The sequence below is a fragment of the Chenopodium album genome, chromosome 12 (assembly GCF_948465745.1).
Source record: "Chenopodium album chromosome 12, dcCheAlbu1.1, whole genome shotgun sequence".
Lineage (NCBI taxonomy): Eukaryota > Viridiplantae > Streptophyta > Magnoliopsida > Caryophyllales > Amaranthaceae > Chenopodium > Chenopodium album.
Genome location: NC_137845.1, coordinates 54,777,550 through 54,793,275, shown reverse-complemented (window position 1 = coordinate 54,793,275; position 15,726 = coordinate 54,777,550). Strand labels below are relative to the sequence as shown.

The window sequence follows — 15,726 nt, the reverse complement described above, 5'->3', positions numbered from 1 at the left end:
GAGTTAAGTAATTAATTATGGGTAGTTTTCAACTTTATATTAGTAGGTCCAATTGAGGGAGCATTAAAAATTAATTAACAATTTAATCAACACTATTAATGACATTATGCTCATCAAATAACCCCTTGGAAAAGACCTTGACATGATTAACAATTGATGCCTTGACGGTTACTTTGATCAAACGCTAGGTTACACTTGTCACTTAGCTTGTTTGTTAATTGTATTCCAAAAAATTCAATATGAGTCAAAATTGTTCCAAGGATATATGAAAGATAAGAAAACTTTAGGTTTCTTAATTATTATTCAGAAAAATAATTAAAATACCGTAATAAAAGAAACAAAAGAGTACAATTTATCGCTAAGTATTTGACCAAAAATAAAATCATCCAGTTCCTATAGAGAAAATACAAGTTGATTTTCATGAAAGTGTTTATCTAGTAACATTTTTGTAAATAAGTCAACAATTTTAATTAAATGTGGATCCCAAAAATGTTGATTTATTTACAAAAATGTCATGTTGACTAAGATAGATATTTTGTTGAGTTTATTTATTTTACAGAAATGCCACTAGATAAGCAGTTTTTGTTTATCATGAAGATAAACTACTAGGGTTCCCTCGTTCCTATACATTGGTAGAATGAACTCATCACTGAAAATTATAACAGTACACTAGAAGAGCAGAAGGGCACAGGACTAATTTAAGTAGAGAGCCTGCCCTTTCTTTTTTACAAGTTTGCTTTCTCTATTAATTATGTGAAAAAGTATAATATGTTACATTTCTTAATCATAAAGGTATAATCTTCCAAATTTTATAGTAACTAATTAAGCAATGTTTAAGAGCAAATTAATTCGAAAAAAGAGTCTACGCAACAAATAGAATGGATATCTAAAGCAATAATGTTTCTATTAATAGATAGCTATATAGCTCCATTGATAAGTTAGTAAATATAGGATGTATCATGAGTCACTTGAACACTAATTTAAAGCGTCATCTGTTTTAAAACTTCAACAATTCAACGCTTTTTTGCTTTCTTGTGGTGTAGTAATTCACTAATTCTTGGCTTGTAAAGTATATTGATAATAATTTAAAGTTTTAAAGGTAAAATCCCTCCCTTTCAAATTGAGTAAAACTATACTTCGTATATAATAACTTAATAACTTTCAGAGAAGATTAGCATGGCCCCTGCGCAAGGATGACACGCACAAAAAAAAAAAAAAAAAAAAAAAAAAAACTTAATAAGTGCCAAGGCTAAGCATCATTATCTTAAAATAAATTTATGAAAAGGAATAATAATGAAAGGTATAGCAACTAGAAAGGCTGCCACCAGTTATTTTAATGAATTAGAAGAGGGAAAGAAATGGTAGTATGGTACTAGCCTTTCTAAGTAACGACTTGTTTTCAAACTTTTTTGTAACACTTTTACTTTATTGGCCTTAATTACAGGCAGATTTTCTTTAATTTAAAGAATATAATGAATCATATGAGAAAGTATTGTATGATCAAGTATAAGTAATTACTAATTCGACATCTATACTAATATATTAAAAGGCGTTTATAAAAACGTCCATGCACCACGTAAACTTTTTCAAATTACGTCACATCACTTCACTAACAAATCATGACGCCACGTCAGTTCACAACACTTGTTGACGCCACGTCACCTACCCAACATCGATCACAATATGCCACATCATCACTAAATATAAAAAATATGAAGATAAGAGAATTCAAACTCCAAACCACTTACAGTAAAATTGACTATTTAGCCATCTAAACTAATTATCAAACATGTTATAAATATGAAAAAGAAATATTATATATATATATATATATATATATATATATATATATATATATATATATATATATATATATATATATATATATATATATATATATATATATATATATATATATATATATATATATATATATATATATATATATATATATATATTAGAAGATAACTCTTAGGAATAGTGTTCTACCAACTATACCCTCAAAAATATGTACAAAAATGTGTATTTACTTTTTTACCCTCATTAATATGTTTACTCTCATTAATATATTTAATTTTTTTTTAATTAAACCTATCATCAATTAATTTAAAGTTTTTTTTTAACAAAAACTTGTAATGCTTTTTTTGTTTTAATAAAAAAATTCTAATGCTTTATACTTCATATGTTATTATTATTTTTTAAAAAGAAAAAAAAATTGTATTTACGAAGAAACTGTTTATTACCAAGAGACTGTCTATTTTTACCCCTTTGTGGTTACTCTTCTTATTTACAATCTTGTCGTCATTTAATTGCAACTATTGTTAAGGTTTATTAGTTTTGAAATCTACACTGTTTGATGGCACATAAACAACATTATGGAATTTGAATGGGATTTATATTAAAATGTGATATTTGAGTAGATGTTATCAAGAGGTATAAAGAACCTTAAAAATCCTAAAATCAAGGGAAATCGATGGTAGGAAAAAAAAATTGGTATTAATTAATTATGGGGAGAATTCAAGAGGAAAAGTATACCTAAGTGAAGAACTTACATTATTAAGTTTTTAGCTACAACGAACATTTCACATTTTAAAACTCACCCAATACTTTGTGGAGTTGGATTGTTTTTATATTGAAAACGCGTATTCCTCACATAACCAAATCGAGAAAAAAGAACTATTGAATCCATATATGATTACTCCTTTTGTTTCTGATTGCAACCTTTTCTCCTTTCATCCGTTTTTGATTAGTTCCAATCTTTTACTAACTCCTTTTTTACTACTTTTTATTATTTCCCTCTCTCACTAATAATTATATATACCTCAACCAACTATATTTTAAACTATAAAATCTCCACTTTAATCCCCATCTTATATTTTTTTTTAGACTAGCTTTGATGTTACAATTTATAAAAAGCGAGCGAAGAAATACTCGCTAATCCATATTATTAGTCTCAAATTTAGGACTGCCTACCCGCTTTCTAATTTCGTATGGAGACCTATTACATGTTCTCAAGACCCTTTACCAAATTATGTTAGTACATACCCAACATAATTTATAAAGAATACTTTAAATGTGTATTATAAGACTTTAAATATATGTAAAGTACTTAACCTGAATACTATAGATTGACTTATAGAGTATCTTGAAAGACAATTGTTCATTAATCTAGTCGTACTTAAAAAGATATTTGACGTTTATGATAGTTAAAATCAATAAAATTAATTTAATCTCCAAGATCATCATATCAGCTCTCAGCTCCCATACCATGATACCAAAAATTGCTACAGTAGAAATTAGAAACATAGAAGCCCAACAAGTAATATTATATTCTAAAAATTGGTAAATCGCGAGAATTGTAAAAAATATCAAGGTCGTTGTAACGTAGATGATCACCATGTATGTTTTAAGTTTTAACGGTAAATGTAAAAAAAGTACACTTGGCATCCAATAACCAATCAATCAAGCAGAAATACAAGCATTTAATAATCAATTAACCAACTACCAACTTGTCCATTTACAATTTTCAACCAATAATAAGACTAAGTTTCATTAGTTCACACTCCCTAGAAATTCTCTATAAATAGACCACTCACATAAGCTTCTAAAACCACCAAGCAAAAGTGCAAAACAAAAGAAAAAAAAAAAAAAAAAAAAAAAACCAACCCCTCAGTACTCTTGCATTCTGTTAATCAAATTAACAAATTACGTAAAACTATAATATGGCTAACTCAACTGTTGTGAAGCTAGCTTGCGCACTTGTAATGTGCATTGTAGTGGCCGCACCACTAGCCGAGGCAGCTGTTACATGCGGCTTGGTTTCTAGCAAAGTTGCCCCGTGCATTCCCTACCTAAAGGGAGGCGCTGCCCCAACGGCGGGTTGCTGCAGTGGGATTAAGGCTCTCAACACAGCAGCTGCCACTGCTGCTGACAAGAAAGTTGCATGTGGTTGCCTGAAAAATGCTGCTGCAGCCATTTCCGGTATCGACTATTCTAAGGCCGCTGGTCTCCCTGGCAAATGTGGTGTTAGCATTCCTTACGCCATTAGCCCCAGCACCAACTGCAACGCGTATGCTTCAATTCTCTCTCTATTATAGTACTCCGTATTTAACTAACGAATCAGATGCAAGATCACTACTTAACAAAAAAAAGAAAAAAAAAATCTACTACCTCCGTTAATTCTTAGTTGCAACAAAGAAATATTTTACTTCTCACAAATAATACATTTTTGTCGCAACTAAAAGTTAACAGAGGTGGTACAATATATTATAAAGGTCCATTATTTATTCTAGATTTCTATTGATGATCTTGTTTATACAATAATCTAATGTCTTTGTTTGAATTTGATTTGTTTTGCAGCATCCACTAAACGGCTAATGTTGTAGCAAAACTAAAAGATGGAGCTACCTAGAAGTGGCCTAAGTAGTATAATAAAAAAAAAAAAAGAGTCGTGACGATATTCGCGTCGATCTTTGGCGAGTCATATCACGTAGATTGTTTAATTTTTCTGTATTGTTGCATGGTACTGTACTTTTAAATTTGTGCTTTTGTTTTCTTTTATAAAAATTCTACTATTTCTATGATCAAATTTCGATTGTGAAATTAAAGATGGTTGTACTTTTTATATTTGAAATGAATGGCTCGATTACTTACCACATTTGTCACAATCTCATTGCAATATAAATGCAATGTTCTTATTTTTTGTACTGTCTTCTTCAACATAATTATAGTCACAAAAATGGTTATGCCTATTAATGGCAATTAAAAGTTGACAATTTAAAATAATCAAATGAATAATTATAAATTTATAAGCTCGAAATGGCCAATATTGACATTAAAATTTGAAGGGAGCTATGAGTACATTAAATTACTTTGAGGAACGTAACACAACGTAAAAGAGAATATTGAGTGATGAAGTGTAAGGTCACGTACCCAAGAATTAAAGAATAAAGTCCTGTTAAACGGCTAAGGAAATAAACATTTTACTTTGCTTGGGGAGTAATATATTCGTACTATAACACACGTCTTCAACACTATCTTCATTCACTCAATTCAAACATGAACTCAATATTGATCTGTACCATTTAACGGATGATGTAATTAATTACATAATGTGATTAAACATTTCAATTAGCACTTACTCAAGTGATCCGTTCCGAAAGAACACAACCTCAATCATTTAATGGCCTGCTAAGACCATGACTTTTGTCATTGATTGGTTTATGTAATCTTGCAATAATCTTACCTTTAACAAAAACGTTAATAATAATAATAATAATAATAATAATAATAATAACTTTATGATCCTACCATGCCCTGAAATTAAATAATATGACTTGCGTTTGATATGATGGCATTTGATAGATAATGTGATAGTGAGTATATGTGAATGTCTAAGTGTTAGAATCCGCCTCTTTTTCTATGTACCCCCTTCCCTTTTCTTGTATTGTCCTTAGGTTTTACCTTCTAAGTCCTTTCCTTTTATTTTCTAGTCTCTAGGGAGTATTATTGTGTTACTGTAGTTCCAGTGTTCACTTGTATTTCTCTATGCAATCAATATAAAGCTCTTTAAGGAGTGATTGGTTATTGAATCATAGCTCCTTACCCCATTGCCATTGCTTTAAGACTTGTGTGTTGTTTTAAGCCTTTATAGATATTGTGCTTACCTTGTTTTAAAGCATCCCCCTCCAAACCAAGAAACCTCCAAAAGACGCCCCATTTCGTCGGTTCCGCTTGTGCCCGCTTTGAAGCATCGGCCGTCACAAACCCCGACTCTGCACCCGTGGTTGACGAGTGCTTCCTTGAGATACCCTTGGTCCGTGTTGCTGCGTGCTCACGAACCTTTCCCGCTTTAGGCTTGCGTCCTTGCCATCAATAGACAAGAGCGCGCCGCACGATCCGGTGTCAGATTATTCGGACCGTGACACTAAGCGATCAACCCAAAATAAAAACTTTCACATGTACTCGATCACTAGCTAGCCATTATGGGTATTAAAAACCAGTCCACTCTCCGGTCCAAGAACCCAATGAAAACCTATACTATACCGGATTGATATTTAAATTTATGCATAAAAAATTAAAAACCTATAATTGATTCATTTCTTCCTTTAATATGTTGGAATATATTTATATTATATGAGATATTTTATGATAAAATGCAAAAAGGCATTAAAAATAATATTTTTGCTTATATTTTTTTTCCATGTATTGTTATAATAAAAAGGACTAATTAAAATGATAAAAAATAAAAATAAAAAAAAAAAGTCTAGAATTGGTCCAAAAATGTTCATCCCTTGCATAGTCGGTCCAATGTTTGGATCTTGAATTAATTTTCTTTTGTATTCAATTCGATTTGAGTTGAGGTGTTAATTCAGTGTTTTTTGGATTTTGGCCAAATCCAATCTGGGATAAAATCTAGTTTAGGAAATGGTTAAGCTAATATATCCAAAGTCTCCTATTACAATCTACCCAAACGAAAGTAATAAAATTTCACATAATTATATTTTATGTTAAAATAAATAATCGAAAATGGCTATCACTTCGATGCCGTCCAAACAATGCAAGTAAAATCAGATTGAACATGGCTGGTAGTAGAACTAGAGTATGGGTCGTCTCTAGACTCGCAGTCTCGCACCGTAACACTGATTGCATACGACGCCGACACTCGTATTATTTCTGTCTATTTTGGCACATTGGCGATTGTATTAATGCCCTTCAAACACAAGGACAAAACTGCCACGGAAACAATTATAAAAATCAACTACATATCAACAATAATGAGTTTTCTTATCTCTTAAAAATTAAGATGTTCCATAATTTCAAATACACCGTATCTTCTCTATGCCTAAATTTATTACTTTCTCTGTTATTTTATAATGACACCGACATGACTATAACCTTTTTTGCATGTCGGTATAAAACTTAGGAAATTTTGTCAACAACGAACTACCAATTAAAGCACGTGTTTTGAAAACAACTACCTATTAAAAAAAAAAATTTAAAAGAACTACCACAAAGTTGTAAAAAGTTTAAGTAGGACTACCACTCTAACAATTTTGGCTAGAATCTCCGACATTTGAGTCTCACTTTTTACCACTTTTTATCTTTATGAAGGGTAATTTAGTCAATTTAGATGGTTATTTTATGAAGTAAAGGTAAAAAATGAAATTTATATGCCGAATATTCTAGTTGGAAATATTAGAGTGGTAGTACTACTTAAACTTTTTACAACTTAGTGGTAGTTCTTTTTTTAAAAAAATTTTAATAGGTGGCTGTATTTAAAACACGCGCTTTAATTGGTAGTTCTTGACAAAATTTCCTAAAACTTATTTGATTAATTTGATTTTATTTGACTTATTTACCATCTTTCTAAAATTGTGTCGTGGATTATGTAGTGACTTAATAAAATGAAGTTTAAGTAACTAATATTTAATTTGTCGAATGATTTATTACTTTAGTGTAGGGTATAACTCCCTAAACCACATTGATGTTCATGTAAAATGTGAGGAGTGGGCGTTGTGGAGATTCACGGGGATTTATGGTTTTCCGGAGGAGGGTAACAAACATAGAACGGGTGCTCTTCTGGAAGGACTAGCAAATAATGATAATATGCCGTGGCTTGTTGGGGGTGACTTCAATTTGATGATGTGGTCTACGGAGAAACAAGGAGGGGCTGATTTTAAATATGCAGAGGCTGCCATTTTGAGGGATGCTCTTACTTATTGTAGATTAGAAGATCTTGGTTACATTGGCTATCCTTTTACTTGGTTCAACAACTAAAGTGGTATGGATAATTTACAGGAGAGATTGGATCGTTTCACGGCCAATATGGAGTGGAAGGAAATGTTTGCAGGGGCCTTTGTGTCTCACCTTGACAAAAGGAAGTCCGATCACTTACCTTTACTTCTTTGTGTCAAAGACCGTGTTCATATAGAGAAAAAGAAAAAAATTCAAAGAATTTTCAGATTTGAAGAAATGTGGTTAAGAGAAGAGTCATGTGTGGATATTATTCGAGAGGCATGGGATGGTGGAGGTGATGTGAAGACTAATTTGCGTACCACAGCGGGAAAACTTGGTTCGTGGAGCAAAGATAAATTTGGTAGTGTTGCTAAGGAGATGAGAACGTTAAAATCCCAGATGTCGAAGCTCATGGAAGAAGATCAAACAGTTGATGTTTCAACTCAGATGAAGGCTATTGATGAGAGGTTAGACGAACTTGAGGAAAGGGAGGAGCTTTATTGGAAGCAACGTAGCAGACAAGAGTGGTAAAAAAACGGTGATAGAAACTCAAAATTCTTCCATGCGAAAGCCAAACAAAGAGTCCAACGCAATAGCATAAAATCCATCTCTGATGAAGCTGGCAATATTTTTAATGAAGAAGAGAAAATTTCAAAGGTTCTTGCTGCTCACTTTGAGAATTTATTCGGCTCCTCATGTCATGTGGATACGGGGCAGATTATAGACCTGGTTGAGGCTCGCGTTTCAGATACAATGGCTACTATGCTTGCTGATCCTTTCAGAGCGGAAGAAGTCACTCAAGCCCTTAAGCAAATGCATCCCACAAAGGCTCCGGGTCCCGACGGTATGTGTGCCCTATTTTATCAGAAATTCTGGAATATTGTTGGTCCAGATATTATTGATTTAGTCTTGGATATTTTGAATAATGGGAGTGAGATTGGGTCGATTAATCAGACTTACATTGTTTTGATTCCCAAGAAAAAAGAGTGTGAGTCTCCTGCAGATTATAGACCTATCAGTTTGTGTAATGTGATATATAAAATTGTGACTAAGGTGCTTGCAAATAGAATGAAAATTGTATTGCCGGATGTTATTCATGAGTCGCAGAGTGGGTTTTTGCCGGGGAGGTTAATTTCTGATAATATCCTTGTTGCGTATGAATGCTTCCATTATTTGCGTAAAAAGAAGAAGGGGAAGACAGGTTTCTTGGGGCTTAAGCTCGATATGAGTAAAGCTTATGATAGAGTTGAATGGTCTTTTTTGGAGAGTATGATGATGAAATTGGGTTTCCCGAGCGGCTATGTGGTAAATGTAATGAAGTGTGTGACCTCTGCCTCCTTTCAAATTCTTGTAAATGGGCAGCCATCGAGACGTTTCTTGCCTTCTAGGGGTTTGCGTCAAGGTGATCCTTTGTCACCATTCTTATTTATTATATGTGCCGAGGGGCTTTCCACCCTTCTTAGGGATGCCGAGAGAAGGAAAATCATCCATGGAGTCAAGATTGGAAAAAGTGTGGACCCGATTTCCCATCTATTTTTTGCGGATGATAGCTTGTTGTTTATTAGAGCCAACGAGGAAGAAGTGGATAATGTGCTTGATATTCTTTTCATCTATGAAATTGCTTCGGGTCAGAAACTGAATATGGAAAAATCGGAAGTCTCCTTTAGCCGAAATGTTGAGCCAGAGAAGAAGATTATGCTTCAGACGAAGTTAACTTTTAAGGCAGTTGAAGGACATGACAAATACCTTGGACTTCCTACTTATCTAGGGAGTTCAAAGAAAAGAATTTTCTCCGTTATTCAGGATCGGGTCTGGAAAAAATTGAAAGGGTGGAAAGGTGGTTACCTCTCTCGGTCGTGAAGTTCTAATTAAATCAATTGCTCAAGCCATCCCCACGTATGCAATGCAGTGTTTCAATTTGCCAGTTAGCATTTTAAAAGAAATTGAGCGTATGTGTCGAAGCTTCTTTTGGGGTCAGAAGAAGGAGGAACATAAGACCTCATGGGTGGCATGGGACAAGTTGATTGTGTCTAAGAAGGAAGGGGGGCTGGGAATGCGTGATTTACTATGCTTTAACAAAGCTATGCTGGAAAAACAAGTTTGGAGGCTACTTACTAATACCAACTCACTGATGGTACGCACTCTGAAGCAAAAATATTTCCCACATACTGATCTAATGGCTGCAAAAGTTACTCCCAATGCAAGCTACACCTGGAAATCGATACTTTCTGCCAGAGATGTTGTGAGGCTTGGTGCGTGTAAGATGGTGGGTTCTGGTAGCTCAATTGATATATGGTGTGATCCTTGGGTTCCCAACTTACCCAATTTCAAGGTCCTGCCAAGACCCCATATTGAACTTGAAAGTCCAAAATTTGTTTATGAGCTGCTCGTGGATGGTGCTTGGAACTACCAGCTGATTGACAACACATTTGTGGAGTGGGAAGCAAGAGAAATTAAGAGAATACCTCTGCCTGCGTTCCCTCAAAGGGACTGTTGGACTTGGCAACTCTCTAAAAATGGTGAGTTCACTGTCAAAAGTGCTTATTTTGCGTTGCTTCAGGCTAACAAAGATGCTGGTGCGTCTGCTTCTTCTACTCCCTGCAATGACATTTGGAAAATGCTGTGGAATGCAAATGTGCCTCCCAAAGTCAAGAATTTTGGCTGGCGTGCACTTCATGGAGGGCTTCCTGTTAGAAACAAGCTGAAATGTAGGGGCATCTGTGATGATGATGTTTGCCCTGTATGTGGTGAGGAGGCAGAAACGGTTATGCATACACTTGTATCATGTCCTGCTGCTAAGAGTATTTGGTATTTTTCCCCTCTGCGCTTGTCTATTGCTGTTGTTAACTCTATTTCTTTCATGTCTTTTTGCATACAAAAACTGAAAGAAAATAAAAAGAGAGAATGGTGGGACATTCTATGGAGTTTGTTGTGGGGGATTTGGCTCAAGAGGAATGCCTGGTGTTTTGAAAGGAAAGCCTTCAACATTGAATCAGTGATACAGAAAGCCGTGAATATTGTGGGTGAATATCATAAAGCTAATGAGGCAAAAGCTACTCCCCTACAGCAAAATATGGTGGCTGAAACAAGCTGGAAGAAACCCCCAGCTGGGGTGTGCAAAATCAACTCTGATGTGGCCTGTTTTAGTGACAAAACTACGGGTATTGGTGGTGTGGCTAGGGATCACTTGGGTGATGTCCTTCTTTCTACGAGCTGGAGGTTGAAGGAGGAGTATGATGTGGACATAGGTGAAGCTCTTGCAGCTAGACACTTGCTCAAAATAACCATTGAAGCTGGCTTTCGAAACATCATATTGGAAACTGATAATCTGAAACTACACCAGCACTTGAAGCACAAAAGGATCCATAATTCCAGATTTGGTCTAATTGTTAAAGATATTCTTATGCTTTCTGACTATTGTAGTAGTTTTGTTTCTTCTCATGTTGGGAGGAAAGGGAATGGGGTAGCTCATAGACTTGCTCAAAGTAGTGTTATGTTTGATGTGATGAGAGTTTGGATGGAAGAGGTGCCGGATTGTGCGCTTTCTGACTATTGTAGTAGTTTTGTTTCTTCTCATGTTGGGAGGAAAGGGAATGGGGTAGCTCATAGACTTGCTCAAAGTAGTGTTATGTTTGATGTGATGAGAGTTTGGATGGAAGAGGTGCCGGATTGTGCATCGGATGCTGTAATTCTTGATGATTTGAGCATATAATAATTCTCCCCATCTTCCTGTCCAAAAAAAAAATGATAATTTGAAACAATCTTAATATAATATTAGGATGGCCTATGCGCGCATCAGCTTTTGTAGAGAAGTTATATTGATGTGTATTTACACTTTTGGTTTGGGCAGTAGACCTGCTAGTTTTAATACGTACTATTTGATTTATGTGTCTATGTGGTGACTTTGTAAAAGTATAAAAAGCCACCAAAATCTTTTATGATAATTATTTTTTGAAACCCACAAAAGTTTGACACTGTTATTTCAAAATCGTTATTAAATAATATTTAATTGATTTGCATCCCTTCATATCTTAAACTATTGTTAGTTTAGAAGTCTTAATTGATTTGCATGATTCAATAATACGTAGTGTGTTTTTCTTCAAATGAATTTTTTTTTGAGCTCTGGTCATACGGAATAATAATATGTGAAATGTTCGTTTTAGCTAAAAATTTAATAATCTAAATTCTTTATTGTTCTACGACCATCTAATATCTATATCTATATCTAATACTAAATCAATAACTACTTAGTTATATTTCTCCTCATAAATTCTCTCCATAATTAATACTCCATACCAGTTTTTTTCCCCATCGATTTCCCTTAATTTTAGAAAATTTTAAGTTCTTTACACCTCTTAAGAACATCTGCTTAAATATAACTATTTAATATGAATTCCATAACGTTATTTATGTGCCATCAAACAATGTACAATTCAAAAGCTAATAAACTTTAACAATAGTGTTGCAATTAAAGGACGACAAGATTGTAAATAAGAAGAGTAACCACGAAGGAGTAAAAATAAACAGTCTCTTGGTAATAAACAGTCTCTTCGTAAATAGATTTTTTTTTCTTTTTAAATAATAATAATAATAACATATAAAGTATAATTTTTATATTAAAAAAAAGGCATTACAAGTTTTTTGCTAAAAACAAACTTTGAATTAATTGATGATTTGTTTAATGAAAAAAATATATTAAACATATTAATGAGAGCCGCAAACATATTAATGAGGGTAAAATAGTAAATACACATTTTTGTACATATTTTGAGGGTATATTTGGTAACACACTATTTTTAAGAGTTATCTTTTACTTTTTATAAAGTAGGGATTTGAATATCAGATCAACCAGCATGTAATGTTTGAGATTCAATGTTCTAATTTATTGATTAAAATTATACGGAGTACCTCTTTTCCTTTTTCTATAAGTTCCGGTTTTGAGCAATAAGTTTGATTATTAATAACTATCTAAAACGTCTAAAACAAACAAAAACAAAATCAATTTAATGATAATAATAATTTAACACTGTTTGATCAACAAAGTTCTCAACAGTAAGTCACTAACTAGTTGGATCTAGCTAAGTAAGCTAACTAGCTAGTAAAGAAATTATCAGATATTCTTTTCCTCTCGTCACTAAATCATTAGAGATATCATAATAGGTAATTTCAACTAAATCTTAGAAACACTTAATTGATGGAAATTCTTTTATTAACTTGATTATGCAAATTTTACATCAAAAGCGTTAGGCCTTGGTAGTAGCCCATAGTACCATGACTTATCGACTAAATGTACTACACCAATGAGCAAGGCAATAGGGCATCCAATTAGCCAATCAAGAAGCAAACGTATTGGTATTTAATAATATTATGGGCCAATGTTCATCTACCAACAACCTACTTGCCCAATTGATTTAAGCATCAACCACAATTTTATGTCCCATGTTTAGTTCACACTTCCTAAACATCTTCTATAAATAGACCACTTCAGTAAACTATCTTATTCATCAAGCAAAAGCAAAACCAAAGACAAAGTCAATACTTCTAAATACCTATTTTCCAAACAAAAAGAAACTTAGTAAGCAAGTATGGCAAGCTCAGCTATTGTCAAGTTAGCTTGTGCACTTGTGATGTGCATTGTGGTGGCTGCACCACTCGCCGAGGCTGCAATAAACTGCGGCATGGTTTCAGGCAAAGTTGGCCCGTGCATTTCCTTCTTGAAGGGAGGTCCCGGTCCATCCGGCCCTTGCTGTGCTGGGATTAAATCTCTCAACCAAGCAGCTGCCTCTGCTGCTGACAAGAAAACAGCATGCATATGCCTGAAAAACGCTGCTCATGCCATTCCCGGTATTAACTACGGAAAGGCCAACAGTCTTCCTGGCATGTGTGGTGTTAGGATTCCCTACTCCATCAGCCCCAACACCAACTGTAACGCGTATGTTATTCTCCCTTGTTCTTTTGCCTATGTTTATTTTCTTAACGTAATCCCTTTGTTCTTTAAAGATTGTCTTATTTCCTTTGACAGTCTCTCTTTATAAAACAATTCTATCTACCCACACAATATAAATAAATGTTATAAAGTGAGGAAATTAGACAAGGCAAACTCTAATGCACCATTCTAATATATAGTTTTATAGCATATAAAAATTAATTACAATTAGTTAGTTAACAATCATCACAACATCGCTATTTGCCCATATTTAGCATATGAACGATATTTAAAACAACGTAACAAACTACGTATTGATGCATTTTTGTAAGTTATATATACGAGTACTAATCATGTTGATTATGAACTTAACATATTTGTTTGAATTGGTTTTTTTCGCAGCATCCACTAAACAACAAACTTAGTAGCAGATCAGAAAGATGGAGGTATGGAGCTACATAGGAGTGGCCCAACAACGAACTCATCTAGTCGAGTATATAATAAAAATTGAGTCCTAATGCGAGCCGATCTACGGCGATTAGTAATTTGTATTTCCTGTTTGATGCATTGTCACTTTTGTATTACCTTACCTTCCTTGTTATAAAATCACTAGTTAACTACTACCACTTATGTAGTATTTACTATATTATGTGCCTCTTCATAGCTCTATTTTCGCTCCATGTTAAAGAGTTACCGCGTATTTGAGTGTAGGAACTTTCCTAATCCTTCCCCCTACTTGATCTCAAAGTGCCTAACCTGCAAACTCGACATGATTAACCTATAAACGATTTTGGTTTGAAAGAACAGTTCATCTTACCTAGCTAAAAAAAATAAAATAAAATAAAATTGTAGTATAAGGATATGTACTGCATGCATTTGGCTCAAAACGAACTTCGAATTTCGAATTTATGATCAAATCTTGTCTATCAACTATGTTGGCTATACGACTGCCTTTCTAATAAAGATGAGATCTAAGAATAACTTCAATTTAATCCATCCGATCCCCTCAATCCCTCATAAATGTAATCTACTCTTTGTTAGACTATTAATTATAATCCTCCAGCTATATATTTGTGCTTATAAAGATCAAGTACAAAGGTGCGGTACTCTACATCTTTCTTAAAAATCAGCATAAGTTAATCGATTTACATAACTTAATCAATTTCTATCCATAAAAATACATTTTTACTTAATATGCCGCATATGAAATATATAACACTATTTTTCAGTAATAGTAAATTACTTTGACGTGAAAGGAAAAACAAATCATTTTAAGTAGTAAAATGTGCATGTTCACCACCATTCTATCAATTATTCAAAAAAGGCACCTTATTTTTAGGGGTTGATCAAGATATTAAAATTAATTTAACTTAAAGCACCAAAATATACTCAACTAAAACAGTGTTTGATAACTTAATACTACTTATGTTTTTGAATTGAGAGCGTAAGTGATAGCTCAAGTGGTTAAAGCTTTTTAAATTTTTTAGCGAGCTTTTGTCTTTTTCATTATCTTTAATTATATTTCATTTATGGCAGACCCCATATTACTCTATTTATACGACGATTAACAATATACTCTCCTACTTATAATTGATAATCTCCTTTATAATACAGAGTATGACAGCAAACAAGAGTGACAAATTCATTAAAACTATCAACTAAAGGATTGGGACCATTTTGTAATGCTGCTTCATCTCGAAGGCATAAATAGTGATAGAACCAATAGGATTACACTTTTGTAATCTATCGTATTCATCATCATCAGTCCACCTACTACAAAATTTCCTATAACTATTCTAACTATTGTGTACCTTTCTTTCTTCTTCTTATTATGTTTTTTAAAAAACGAATGTACATATATTTGCTCAAAGTTGTACATATAGCACGCTCAAAATACTTTGAAAAAAAAAAAAAAAAAGACACAAACCAGATTAAACCAAATTAATGAGGCCATGAACATAAATAACACTAGTCCATCGTTAGAGGACAAACTCAACCAAAAGCTTAACCTGATGGTTAAGGTCCATGATTATGTTTTATACTCTATCACGCCCCCTTACACA

The 15,726-nt window shown here is 33.4% G+C and overlaps 1 protein-coding gene, 1 non-coding gene and 1 pseudogene across 2 annotated transcripts; all 3 read left to right on the top strand.

The window, feature by feature from the left end:
* Positions 1–1,130: 1,130 nt before the first annotated feature.
* Positions 1,131–1,228, top strand: LOC145573283 (U6 spliceosomal RNA). Its single transcript, XR_014097332.1, has one exon. It is a non-coding gene; the product is annotated as a U6 spliceosomal RNA (small nuclear RNA).
* Positions 1,229–3,618: 2,390 nt separating this feature from the next.
* Positions 3,619–4,653, top strand: LOC145570643 (non-specific lipid-transfer protein-like). Its single transcript, XM_081629778.1, has 2 exons — positions 3,619–4,069; positions 4,360–4,653. The coding sequence occupies exons 1-2, from the start codon at positions 3,723–3,725 to the stop codon at positions 4,367–4,369; spliced, it is 357 nt and encodes a 118-aa protein (XP_081485904.1). The 5' UTR covers positions 3,619–3,722; the 3' UTR covers positions 4,370–4,653.
* An 8,669-nt stretch (positions 4,654–13,322) lies between these two features.
* LOC145571399 (non-specific lipid-transfer protein pseudogene) lies at positions 13,323–13,772 on the top strand (annotated as a pseudogene).
* Positions 13,773–15,726: the final 1,954 nt, after the last annotated feature.